Source organism: Amborella trichopoda, chromosome 6 (assembly GCF_054954075.1).
Source record: "Amborella trichopoda isolate Santa Cruz 75 chromosome 6, AtrichopodaSantaCruz75HAP2 v2.0, whole genome shotgun sequence".
NCBI classification, from domain to species: domain Eukaryota; kingdom Viridiplantae; phylum Streptophyta; class Magnoliopsida; order Amborellales; family Amborellaceae; genus Amborella; species Amborella trichopoda.
The window spans coordinates 52,299,018-52,313,206 of NC_142341.1; the positions used below are offsets into that span (position 1 = coordinate 52,299,018).

Here is a 14,189-nt window from a genome sequence, read left to right on the forward strand (position 1 = left end):
ACTTTCATTAATCTAGATTGGGTTCGCTAGTAAACTATAGGTATGAGATTTGAGACACTGGATGTAAGCACATATATACATGCCATTTCGATTCTATTCATCGATGGAGATTCATTTGGCTGGTAACCAGACACTAGGTATAAGAAAACGTTGATACGCCTCTCCAAATCTTGTTCACTAACCCAGAGTTTTTGGCTGGTGACCAGTTCGGCAAGTCAGTTTGTGTTGTAAAACATTGGGTGTACGCATACATACAAGCTGTGATCGATGTCTGGTATATGGTAATCAAAATGTGTAAAAGATGGTGAATCTTTCAACTTTGAAACAAAATATACGAGAGAGAGAGAGAGAGAGAGAGAGAGCTTACAAGGTGATACATTTTCTTGATTGATTTGTGTAGAATAATACTATGTTTAATTATAACACAAACTTAATATAGAAAGTGAAGAAGAAGAAAAGAGATTTACACAGTATTATTACCTTCTTCCCCATGAACAAGCCAGCCCTGAGAGACCTTCACTAACCAACTTGACACAAACTGAACTTTGCCTCCCTACATCTCAGCTGAAAATGCAGGCGTATAGGAACTAACTAATCTATCCAAAAAAACCTGCCATCAAAACACTCATGCCAGCATGCAAACACGAGAGAGAATCATGGTGTAAAAACAAGAGAGAGAATCAGAGAGGCGTACAAACGAGGAGAGAGAGAAAGAGAGAGAGAGAGAGAGAGAGAGAGAGAGAGAGAGAGGCAGGAGTGCAAATACAAGAGGCATGCATCATTCATTGGGTGGCAATCTCCATTGGCTTTCCTCGACCCATAGTGAAGCCTCTTGTTCCATCAGGCATCCGCGGACCAGGAGGTGGGTGCTTGGGCTCAGGTGGTGGCATTGTGAGTGCGTGGTTATTGTTGGATGATGTTGGAGGGGTGCCCACAGAGTGCATAGTAGTACCCCATCCATTAGGGTGTTGGCCACGTGCACGAGCCTTGCCTCTGCCTCGGCCCCTACTTCTCCTCCCCCCACCTTCCCTTTCATGAGATCCTTCATCCCCCTGTACAAGGACAAGGCTGAGAGAGAGCGCTTGGTGTGTTTGTAGCTAGTGACAAATGAGAGCTTGATTTATGTTCACATAATATGAGTGAGAGAATGAGAGAGAGAGAGAGAGAGAGAGAGAGAGAGGGGGAATCATGATAAACACATTGTCTATGTGTCTAGGGAATCATTAGAGAGATATCCTCTGCAATACATTCGGGGAATTGAGAGAGAGAGAGAGAGATCTTGGGTTACGCGTGTGTGCTACTTGGTGGACTCATTGGAGGTGAATGACTTACAATGCTGTCGTTGGACAATTCAGGTGATGGAGACTGATCATCAACATGCTTCTCACTCAATAGCTCAGATGTCGATGCTTCATCCTCCTCCCCATTCCCATCTGCTCTTTTAGCTCGTCCTGGCTTTTCGGATTTGGCCTGGTGTATTGGGATAAGGTAGTTATTACCACATTGTCATAAACACGTGGGGGGGGGGAGAGAGAGAAAGACACAGAGAGAGAGAGTATAAACATTATATTTTTTATCATTTATTTCTCTTATGCAATATTTTCTATTGCTAGAGTTACACTTGAAACTGAAGCAAAGTACCGTGCGTCTAAGCAGTAATCGCACTCTAAGTCCACTCCTCCAATTACGTTCATCATTCAGCTCTGCAACCTATAAGCAATAGATTGCCCCATCATAACTCGAAACGAAAAACGAAAATGGAAAGAAGAGTATGCAAAATTACCAGTTACTAGCTAGAACTCCTGGGATTTATAAAGAAAAAACGACTTACCGCTTTCTCTGCTTGCTCAACTGTCTCGTACTCCACAAATGCATGCAACTTCAGAAAAATGAAAAGATGTTTCAGCTGAATATCATAATACCTCAAATATCACCATCAAAAGAAGATAAAACTTGCCTTTTTTTCCTTTTTTCTATTAAGAAGTGTAGTTGCTCTCTTTCTCTGGTCCCAATTGGTAAACCTTTCTAATGATATGCTCATATCGTTTTCAAAACAACCAACAGCCCAAATCCAAACTAGATCCCACATCTAAGAACAACACCCACTCAAGAGATGGAAAGAACAACAAGCTTAATAAATCTTATTTTTACTTTAATTTTAAAAATGGTTTTTTAGAAACGGTTTCCGATCAAACTGTATCAATATAATTTAGCCAAAGCTCCTTAAATAGTTAGGTTTCAGAATAATGACACACAAGAATATGCGTACCGATTGAGTTTAGGTTGACACGGGTCTGGGTCCAGACCAAAAAATGGAACCGCGTGTCAGATCCAAGCCCAAAACATCTGGACCAGACTGGGTCCTGGTCCAGGTCTGGGTCTGGCTTGACCCAAACTAGTTATATGTGCCTGTGTGTATGTTTGTGGGTGCCTGTGTAGTTATATACACAGGCACACACAGTTATGTGTGCTATGTCTGTGGTATTGTGCCAGGTTGATCCAACTCGTTTACAGCTCTATTCAAGAAAAAACCTTGATAGAATATAAAATACCTTGTTACTAACAAGCATGTCCATTTTCGGAGATCGAGCAGCCGATGAAGCAGTACCATTTGCACCCTGAGGATGGCATATACGGATTGTCTTCACACTGGAAGCATGTATACCATCTCACATTTTAGAACAAATGAAGTGTTTTCCAATATAAGGCATAACAAAATAACAAATAAACGGATGCCTTACCTTCCAACAACAGAGAATATCTTCTCAAGGTTTGGGTGAGAATGATCCTCGGGCAAATTTTCAACAACAACTGTACGTGACTGCCAAAAAAACGACAAGAATGAAAATAAAGCAATGGCCTATAAAAAAGCACAAGGAGGAAAATACACCAGACCCTAGCTTGTGCAGTCAACCAAACAACTAATTGTAGATAAAAGGAGACTGATTATAGATGCATATACCTGCAAGTCTTCGATATCTGACTCAGTTAGGGGATGCAGGCGTTTAACTTTCTTTCCATCTTCGCTCACAACCTACCAAACAGAGGAGAAAGCCAAAGTACTCTTCATTTAGGACTGCTAAAATTCACAACGTGCACGACACAAACATGTTTTAAGAAAAAAAACTCACAAGCTTTTTGGAGGTCCGGAGAGCATCGGCAAGCATTGCATGATTGCTAATAAGGGCTTTTATCTTCTTGAAAGATGCAATAACTGATATTGGGACTGTGCAAAACGAACGTGAATATTTCTGAGTCTTAGATAATGCGAAATAATGATCGATTCAATATCAGTTGTCACTCTAGTTTAACACCAATGTCTCTCAATCCGTTTCAATAATTATGTTCTTGAGACTATACACCTTTGATAGAAATATTCTATTTCATGGTTTAATTTCTTATTTAAAAAAATATGGTTAACTCCATATCAGAAGTACACTATTTTAACACCAATATATTCCCATTCATTTTGCATTTGTGAGTCACACATCTTTGAAGGCACTCCTAGTCTTCACATGAAATTTTCTTTTGTTTTAGATACGATCTTCCATGGTTAACTTAGCTCTGAAGAACATGCTTCCAATTGGAACTTTACATCATGAAACAGAAATACTTTCTCGAAATTGCAAATCTTATGTTTTTTGTACACAAAATAAATAATAAACAAAAAAGAAACCCTGCAAATGCAATAAAATAGAATATACCAAAAGAATCCCTCAAAATACTCAAGTAATACCTGTGGCAAATAGCCTCACTAGGTATTCTCAGGAGAATCTAACCTAGGACACGATCATAATTCCCTAATCCTCCAAGCCGAGTCTTTGAGGGTGTTCCGATGGCAACTCATGTCTTATCCAAAGATGAACAAAAACATTTTCCCATCACGAACCTCATGACATGATAAAAGAGGTGCATTAGGGACAACTGCACCTGGCACGCCCTTGCTTCCAACCACTTTAATACCATATCTCATCCACAACAAAGGATCTGTCTTCAATATACAATGAAGTATTATCCTCATACTGTGTCCCCAATACACAATGCACTCCTCCTATCAAGCTTAAACCATGAAACCAATGTTGTATATCTTGGTGGTCCAAATAAATTCATATTTCTGATGAGAAAAGGTTCAGCACAGTCCAAGCACGAATGGGATTTTTTAACACAGGTCAAAGCACAACAACTTATGTGCTCTAAATATAATTACGGCAATATATATTCATACTTTTTCATAATTTTCAGCCAAAATCAAGCCATTATAGCACAAATGCAGGCATCTTCACTTTCTCCTACTTCAAGGTTACCCATGGGCAATAAGTATCACCAGCCAATAAATTGCCACTGTCATTGTGGAACTAATTTTGGAACTAAGAGCTATTTTCATTCTTGAAGCCTTTTAAGGCAAATTGGATGCCAAGTAGCACTGATGGAAACCAACCAAAGTGTGACCAAGAAATGCTTAGAAGATCATTTCATCCATTGAGAAGGCCAGTCTATCCAATAGTAGAACTTCCAGCTCATATGCTTACAATGTTTAAGAACTTCACTACTCCAGATAACTACCAAAGCACATTATCTTCTCTGTCCACACGTATTTCTAACTCACATTTTACATATCATTTTTCCTCATTCACTTTTAGATGTCTCGACACTGTTTTTCTCAATCGGCATATTCTCATATACCCAGACTATCTTGAAAGTGGAGGGCAGGGGAATGGGGATCAAACAACTGAATGAAGTAGCTTGATCTCCCTTTTTTATTTTTAAATTTTTTGCAATAAAAGTTAAAATTAGAGAATTACTTTGATCTCATGTGTCAAGAGGTGGTAAATGATACAAATGTTCAGAATATCTTCCGAATTAGGAAGGAAGCTATGCTTCGCAGAATCCTAACGCATAGGAAACATGTTTCCCTTTACATACACCACTATAAAGGAAAGACTTTCGTAGTTGTTCTTCTTTCTTGGTAAGTAAGAGGTTCATTCGATTAACAGTTGCAAAAATTCTGGTCAAAAATTTAAAATCTCATAAAAATCGTTAAACCCTTTTAATCTATATATACAAGGCCTCACTGAGGGTATGGTCGTTGATAGAGCATAATAGCGGACCACGATTAGTGTAGCCGACCCACTTAGTTGGGAAAAGGCTATGACGATGATTATGATACCAAGTCCCAATAAGATATTTTGGATTATCCCATTCTAAACGTCACCCACGTGGATTTGAACCATGAAAACCACAGAAAATCCCTACACATACACATAACCCAGTCTAAACATCACCTATGTGATTTTGAACCATGACAACCATAGATCATTCCTACACACAGACATGAATATTTGATGGTGCCAAGGCCTAATGTTGTAGCATTGGTCCCTAATCAAAATCCACAAATTGGGAGAGGGACCAAGAATAGGTTTCCACCTAAAATCACTATCCAAAACATAATTGATTTGGAACCACAAAAAAAAAAATGTCAACATGGAGCTCCAAAGAATGATCTAAATCAAATTAGACTACTATCAAAATTTGAGTAGTTCATTTGATGGACATAAATTCTGGGGTTGGAGCTCTTTTAGAACCCCATCGGGCTCAAGAATTTTCTGTGTGCGTGCATGCATGATGTATATGTACATATATATGAAAGAAAAAACTAGAAAATGGCACAGCATTTTTCCTAGAGTGAAAAGATTGGATGGTTGAGAGTGTGTATCTGTATTTTAATTTGATTTTTTCACTTGGACTAAACTAAGACTTTGGGAATCCAAGCTTCCAACAAGGAAGCACTAGTTAAAAGCAAAAGAACATTTCAAATAAAATAAAAGGACCCAAATGCCCTGAAAGTTTCAGGGGTACTTTGGCCATTTTATTTTTATTTGCAATATTGTTTTCATATTTTAAGAAGTGTGCCCTTGTTGGAAGTGTGGATGACCAAAATCTCAACTTGATTGAGTTTGTAAATAACAAAGAGTAGATGAGCTCTCAACGATCAGATTAAGATTGAAAATTAAGATTAACAGCACTCAGCTATAGGAAAAATGCTATAGTATTGTGTTAGGTTTTTCCTTTGGTGTGTGTATTCAAGATGCACCAAACTCATGTATACAAATAGGGAAGTATGCCACAACGAGAAGGGAAAGGATATATGACCGATAAGATGTCATTGACATGTTCTTGGAATTGGGAAGAGGCGCAAGATCTGGAAAGGATAGAAGAGTCCTATGGTAGGAAGTGTCATCTGTACAATGTATATTTTAGGGATAGAGATCCCCACATGTTCGAGATCTCAATCCCAACCTTTTGAGAATCTCATTCCCAAACTTAAAGAGCATCATATATAAGACTTTATATACTCTTTAAATATAAGGATTTCTTTATATATAGACAGCTAGTGATGCAGCCATATTTTTTCTCCTAGGCTACCATTTAATATAGTTGCATTGCTAGCTGGCTATATAACAAAGAAAACCCTCAGTTTGATTGTTATCTTGGTCTTTAAGGTGGGGATCGCGATCCCTAACAATAAAGATTGAGATACCAAAATTTAAAAATAAGATCCATTGAAAATCCCTTTCTTGGAAGTGTGGGATCACCACCTGAATTGCAAGATCGCAAGAACTATGATGTCAAGTGATGCCAATTCTGATGGCGTCAGGAGTCAGCTTGAGAAATGCTCAAAAGAGAAGCATCTTCTATCTACTCAAAGGAATCCTCTAATTTGATAAGAGGTTCCTACTCGCCAATCTAATCATGTTGAGCAAGCCACTCTCCACTACAAATGGGCTTGTCAAGATTTGAGAGGAAACCTAAAGCGTAGTCATGGAGCCTTCACCTCAACTAACTTAGTGATCCCGATTTATCTGGCCTTAGGTCAATAAAACTAATCTGATTGAATACCATACAAAAGGCTTTAGGATTTCTCTTCTAGTTCCATCAAAGATGGCCTTCATAATGCCATTCAATGAAGGAATCCACCTCACAAGAATCACAAAGGTCGGGCTAGACTCCATAGCTAGAATGCTCCAGTAACGGAACAAGTCTAACACAACCAGGCCACAAACGTCACCATCCAATGGCCATATATCATTTATGATGTCACAAACTATTAGATGCATAACAAAATTATTCTAATCTTTAATTTTTGTTTAATTTTAAGCGATGTATATTTTAATAGTTTTAGGATTTATTTTTAGGGTTTTCTAGTATTTTAGGGATTCTAGTTTTTTTTATTTTTTAGTTACTGTTCATGGGTACTGCCACGTGTTGCTGTTCATAGAGGTATATATGATTTTTTTGTATTTTTTAAGGGTATTTTAGAGTCTTAAATGTTTACTTGGGTCTCAAGTTACTTTTAGGGTTTCATAGGATTATAAAATGTTGGATGTCAAATTTGGGAGGCTTATGTTACTTATAATGAAATTTATTTAATGAAAGAAGAAAGTTCTTCTCTTGGCTTGATATACAACCATGTTTTTTCTCCATTATTGATGATTTTACTTGTTCGAGGTTCAGGAGAAAGGTAGATTAACCTCTCACCTTTCCTTCTTGCATCAAGTGGTATCAAAACATTATGGTTCGAAGACGGTTAGAGCCTGCGATGGCTGGTCGTAGAGGTCTTAGCCGTAGGGATGCCAATTTGATCCAACTAAGCAAGGAAATCAACAACTTTATGGAGAGGGTTATAGAGGAATTGCTGCACAAGCGAGGCCACATGCCTTAAACAAAGAGGAATCTACGGGGATAGATCCAAATCGCGAGGGTTTTTATAGAGAATGGCATGAATCAACCCGACACATTATGATAGCGGTTGTGAGTCAGGTGTTATTTTTGTTAATCCGTTCTACACATGCACTCCGCGGCGGGAGCTTCATATTCGGGAGCATAGATCTTGGGATTTCAATATTGAAATTGACCTACCTAAGTGTGATAGAAGAACCACTAACTTTGATGAAGTATCAGTTGAAGATGAAGAACATGTAGGTTTGAATCTTCAATTGGAATCATCATTCCTTGATTTCAAAGGCGACCCCATCTTTGATGAAGGTCCTATATTTGATGAGAACTAGTTCAAACGAAAGAAGTTAGTCTTGCGGCAGCAAGGATATCTTACTTTCTCATGAATGGAGAGATGGAGAAGCAAAATGTTGACCCAAACCCAAAGGAGCTCAACTGGTGAAGATTTTAGGGAAGAAAGAAATAAGGTGATGAAGGAGTCAAAAAGCAGGAAGGCTAGAAATACAACACATGAGGATTTCGAGAATATGATCAAGAATTACAAAAAGCACATTGAAACTAATAATGAAGATGCATCTTATTTCACTATCGAGAGGTTGTGTATCTAAAGATGGAAACATTTGAATATTGTTCTAAGGATCGTGACAAGGCCTTCAAGGTTGAAGAAGATCATGGGTTTAACACTGAAGTCGTCCTAGCTCATTTTAAAACTCGGGGATGAGTTTAGGGAGAATGATGCATGACAAAATTATTCTAGTTTCTAATTTTTGTTTAATTTCAAGAGATGTATTTTTAATTTTTGTATGATTTATTATTCGGATTTTAAGTTTTTAGGGATTCTAGGGTTTTTTTATATTTAATATTTTTTATTTGTTGTTCATGGGTATTGTTCACATGTTACTGTTCACACATTACTATTCACAGAGGTTTTTTCTGAAATTTTTGTATTGTTTAGTGCTATTTTAGAGTCTTAAATATTTACTTGGGTCTCAAATTAATTTTAGGGTTTCATAGGCTGATAAAAGGTTGGATGTCAAATTTTGGGAGACTTAATTTACTTGGAATGAAATTTATTTTGTGAAAGAAGAAAGTTCTTCTCTTGGATTGATATACAACCATGTTTTTTCTTCATTATTGCTGATTTTACTTGTTCGAGGTTCAGGAGAAAGGTAGATTTAATCTCTCACCTTTCCTTCCTGCTTCACTATCTCAAGCCTTTGATGCCCCTTCAAAAAATCCTCTTATTTCTCTCCTTCCGAATTCCCCACAAGATCCATGCCAAGCATGCATTCTACCACTACAGATACTTTTGGAGAAAAGATTTTATACCCAATTTTAGTATAAATAAACTATTGAGGCAGGTATAACAAGGTGCCAAACCAAAACATGTAGGAAATAGAACAAACACTTGCTGCGGAGCATCAATAAAAAACGAGGTGGTCAACCATATGCTTGGCTTGTACATGACTTAAAAACCTGTAAGTGGTATTCCCCATCTGTTGGAGATGATCTCCAAATTAAGGCCTTATTGAGACATCTCACCCATCCAAACCATGCCATTATCTATGGACATGGCTCTTATTTATTTATTTATTTATTATTTTGGGTAAGTTCTGCAGTGCTGGGATTTGAGGATTTCCCAAACAAGAGCTACCAATGATCATATCATATCATATTTCACTTCAGGACAGTAAGGAATCTCATATTATCATGCATTACTATACATCTTATTTGTTACATTTCTAATTTTTTATTATTCTATACATCAAACCATCCCAGAGTATTGGTATTGTATCATATTGATGCTAATATGTTATATAGAGGACAAACAAGTGTCCAGGTATATTAAGGTTTTGCACATGCATATGTGTTTATGTGCATGTATGTATGTAGATAGGTACCCACATGCCGCATGCAAGCACGCTCATAGGTTGTTCACAAAAACAGATTTAACATACTTGAGAAAATATTTCACACATGAGAAAATTGTTCACACATGGTCAATCAAGCAGGTAAAGCATAACCCTAAAGCAGTCAAAAAACTAGATCAGGAGTAAAAGTAATCAAGCATCTGACCAAACCCTCCAGAATCTTTATTCACAAATTTCATCAAGTGGTCGCCAGTTGCCAAATTTGCATCACGGAAATAGTATTCAACCTACAAATAAAGGCAACGCCATGAATTAGACAGATTTCAGAAAATTAGATAGAAAAATAATACCAATCATGTCTGCTAAAAGCTTCAGAAACGATTTAATGACCATATGAAAATACTAGTTAGCCAGTTTTGCTTTAGCCTAATAGCATCTTGTACAAATAAAGGCATGAAACATAAAATAATGTCCAACTGATGAACCGAAACATTGCCCCAACTTAATCGACTGCCCCAAATTTTCAAGAGAATATTCATCTTGGATCTGCGCACTCGAACTGAGGGCTCCCAATGATTTTACTGTTCTTATAATGTTTGGGTGGTTTTTATATCACCCCAAGTTCAAAAGAATTCAAGAATTCAAGAGATACGCAATATAGCTTAGTACAGGTAGGAACAAAGTTAACCATTGCGTAGGAAAAGAATGCAGCAAAATGCCATCCCACATTCCCAAATAGTCTCATTAGGTCAACAAGACCTAGTCCTATAGCTAGAAGCGAGAATATTCCAACTTCCAAATTTTAAATAAGCTGGAGTCTGATTAGTCTTGATTTCAATGCAACAGTACATAATTCTGGTGAATGTATGAGTGGACCTATGATATGCCAATTTCAGAGCAATCACACCTAGATTCAGCATAAATATGATCAAATGACCAAAACAAACTTTAAGCAGTATGAACTAATCAGTTTGATTGATTTGGGGCAAGTATGAGACTCAAAGAACATAACTGTGGTGAATGGGCATGAGGCCTGTATCTTGACGAAAACCTTCAAGTTTCAGAGCACGTATTGGATGAATGTGTGACCACCAAGGTCCAATAAATTTGTGACGTCCAAATGACTGTGAAATATTGCCAAGCTTGGTTTCACCAAAACCAAGGATTTCTTGGTCGATTATATGGGAAAACCGTGGTCAAGAGGCTATACCTATTTTACAAATCACATTTTGAGTTTTTTATCTTTTTTTATTTTTTAAAACCAATTTGGTTTTATGTCAAGAAGGTCAACAACTAAGGCTAGTTTCCTACTTAGGCAACTGATTGAGAAGTTTAGGGTGAAGGGAAAAGACCTCCACATGGTCTTTATTGATTTAGAGAAAGCTTATGATAGAGTACTTCGAGATTTGATTTTTGATTTGGCGGGTGTTGGAAAAGAAAGACGTCTCCAGACACTACATCGACTTGGTGAAGGATATGTACGATGGAGCAGTTACTAGTGTACGAACAACTAGTGGAGAAACGAGTGAGTTTTCAGTGACAATAGATCTACATCAAGGATCAACATTGAGCCCGTACCTCTTTGTCTTAGTTATGGACGACTTAACCAAGCACCCACAGGATGAGGTACCGTGGTGCATGTTGTTCGCAGATGACATAGCTTTGATTGATGTGACCCGAAACGACATCAACACAAAGTTAGAACTTTGGAGGGATGCTCTAGAATCCAAAAGTTTTAAAATTAGTCGGACTAGGACGGAGTATACGGACTGCAAATTTAGTGATAATAAGAGTAGAAACGAGGATGTAATTAATATTGACGGCCAAGAAGTTCAAAAAAGACTGCACTTTCGATATCTTGGGTCGATAATCCAGGAAAATGGAGAGATCAAGGAAGATGTCGCACACAGAATTAGAGGTAGGTGGGCAAAGTGGAGATATGCAACTGGAATTTTATGTGATCGCCGCATACCAATAAGGTTGAAGGGCAAGTTCTATAGGACATCGGTGAGGCCAGCTTTGCTATATGAGGCGGAATGTTGGGCGGACAAAAACAATATACCCATAGAATGAGAGTAGCGGAGAAAAGTACGTTGAGATGGATGAGGGGCAAGACAAAAAGGGTTAGAATTTGCAATGAAACTATTCGAGAGAATTTAGGCGTGGCACCAATAGGCGATAAAATGAGAAAGAGTAGACTTAGGTGGGCTGGCCATGTGTGGCACCGACCAAGTACAACACCTGTTAAGAGGTATGAATTAGTTCAAGTGGAAAGACTGAAAAGGACAAAGGGTAAGCCCAAAAGGAGGTGGTTTGAAGTAATCTGAAAAGATATGGGAACTTATAGCCTCCTTGAAGATATGGCCTTTAATAGAGCAGAATGGAGAATCGGGATTCATGTAGCCAACCCCAATTAATTGGGAAAAGGCTAAAATGATGATGATCTTTCTTTATTTTTTCTTTTTAATAAATCATGCCCAAGTTAACATTTCTTCAAAAAAGCAAAAAAATACGGCCAACTACACCTTCATAATAATCTCTCTATGATTGAAGCAATCACATGGAAGTTACCCCCACTCATATCTAAGCATAAAGCTCTTTAAATAGGACAAACAACAGTTCAAATAAGCAAAATTGTATAACTGAGGTGAAAGATCGCCTAGGGCTATATGGGTCACCCGAAGCTCAAGTTACAACATTCAAAAGATATCCCAACAGGCTCCGCAGTGCATATATGATACTTTGACATATATATATACATGTGCAAGCCCTACAACTAAAGATTTGAGTGGTGGCCAATGGGGCAATATGCCCCACTACCCCAATATGTTGTAACCATCTCCTGCATTGAATGTAGGGCTTCTCAACCAAAAAGGTAGGGAATCCAAAATTGAAGGAAAGAAGGTATTGGAAGGAAATAGAGCAGAGAATGCCTGCAAATAGCAAGTATAACGGTATATATGGGCTTATCTTTTCTTTCTTCTCAAGGTAGTTTGAAATATTAAAATTTGACTAATCAAACAGGCTTCAACCTGAAAATTGAGCTGAATGAAAATTAACAAGGCATCTACGAGTGCCCAGGAATTGTATTCCCAATAAATATAAAAATCCCTTATCAGGTTTATTTTTTTGTCTGAATGGTTGTTATCACTTCATTTCATGCCAGAATCATGATTTAACACTCTTCAAGTAAACATAATAAAACATGATCATCTTGAGTCATTTGAATTTAAGACTTCAATCATTTGTCATTATCCACAAGCTATAAAACTCCTAAAATTAAATTTACTAATTTAGTTCTCTGGCGATCAAAGAGGTTTCAAAAATTTCTCCCAAACACAGAAAAATCCAATTCAAGCACCTCAACAAGAAAACATATGATTTTGTTTTAATCATAAGAAACGTTAGTATGCCTAACAGTCTTAACCTAATATAGTCATAGTAGATTCGTATAGATCTTTCAAATTTTCTCCTAATACAGTAAGAGCATATAGGTATGGAATTCAATTTCACAACAAGGCAGCTCATATGGTAAGAGCCTACCCAGTTTCCACAGTTAAAAATAACAATTCAATGTTAATCGGAATTAATGCAACATAATTGAAGTGGTTTTCTATGTGATGCATATGTTAGAGAGAGGCAGAGAGAGAGAGTACAATTTCTAGTCCTTAGCTGAAATTGCATTAAACAAATTTAATGAACACTGAGACGAAAAAAATCTCAAAATTTGTCAAAAAAAATTAAAAACAAAAGATGATCACTACTAAACAATTTACAAAAATTTGAACAAAATTATACAAGTGATCAACCCTATACCTGCTTAACAACCTTGTTACTAAGTTCTTCAGATATAACCTCCTTACTAGGGTTTGGATCAGGATCAGTAGCCATGCCAGCATGCTCTTGATCTCCATAGCCAAAGTATGGGAAATGGCCATGATGAGCATGAACAGGATGAAAGGGTAAGACTTGCCTGTGATGGACCTGAGGCATTAAATGCCTGGAGCTCGAGCCATGCCAGAATGGACTGGAATTCATGGAAGGAACAAACGCTGGGGCCTCCGCATTCAATTTACTTGCTGGAAAATCACCGGATTTCCGACTTTGGCCGGACTCTTGGCCGGAATCTGGGGTTTCAGGGAGTTCAGTATGCTGTGAAGACATGGCTAGGGTTCAGTTAAATGGCTCTGGAGCCATCTCTCTAGGGTTTTGAGGATAGAATTAGTGTTCTTTAGAGGATCAGAGTATCATGTCCACTAGGATTTTAGAGAGAGAAATTAGGGTTTTCATGGGTTTGGAGCTCGTTCATTTGAGTTCTAGGTTTAGTGTGAGAGAGTACACTCGCACTTCCACTGTTGCAGAGGGAGAGAAAGGGGTATTTATAGAAGGAGAACGAAGAGGGGCCGACCATGACAACTAGCGAGAGAAAACAAGAGAGATATGGAAAATAAGAGAAATTATGAATTTAAATTTGGGGGAGAGGATGGAAATGCCCTTAAAAAGGTCAAACATTGCATCGTTACCCTTTTTCGTAGGAAAATTCATAACTAAGCTACTATGAATGTCATTTACCTACGAACAATT

At 37.7% G+C, this 14,189-nt stretch overlaps 1 protein-coding gene across 1 annotated transcript; it reads right to left on the reverse strand.

Annotated features, from left to right (window-relative positions):
• Nucleotides 1-359: 359 nt before the first annotated feature.
• On the reverse strand, nucleotides 360-13,956 carry LARP6B (RNA-binding protein). The gene is made up of 10 exons (XM_088869297.1): nucleotides 13,422-13,956; nucleotides 9,811-9,892; nucleotides 3,132-3,226; nucleotides 2,963-3,034; nucleotides 2,742-2,821; nucleotides 2,553-2,649; nucleotides 1,832-1,879; nucleotides 1,642-1,710; nucleotides 1,333-1,470; nucleotides 360-1,052 (listed from the first exon to the last, which is right to left on the reverse strand). The coding sequence occupies exons 1-10, from the start codon at nucleotides 13,767-13,769 to the stop codon at nucleotides 783-785; spliced, it is 1,299 nt and encodes a 432-aa protein (XP_088725423.1). The 5' UTR covers nucleotides 13,770-13,956; the 3' UTR covers nucleotides 360-782.
• Between the last annotated feature and the right edge of the window lie 233 nt (nucleotides 13,957-14,189).

Excerpts from the sequence above, each read along its gene's own strand:
- LARP6B (XM_088869297.1), bottom strand. The coding sequence starts at position 13,769 with ATGTCTTCACAGCATACTGAACTCCCTGAAACCCCAGATTCCGGCCAA. Across the intron at positions 3,227-9,810 it reads TAAAGATTCTGGAGGGTTTG|TCCCAATATCAGTTATTGCA; the intron begins GTCAGATGCTTG and ends CGTTTTGCACAG. Across the intron at positions 2,822-2,962 it reads CAGATATCGAAGACTTGCAG|TCACGTACAGTTGTTGTTGA; the intron begins GTATATGCATCT and ends TTTTTTTGGCAG.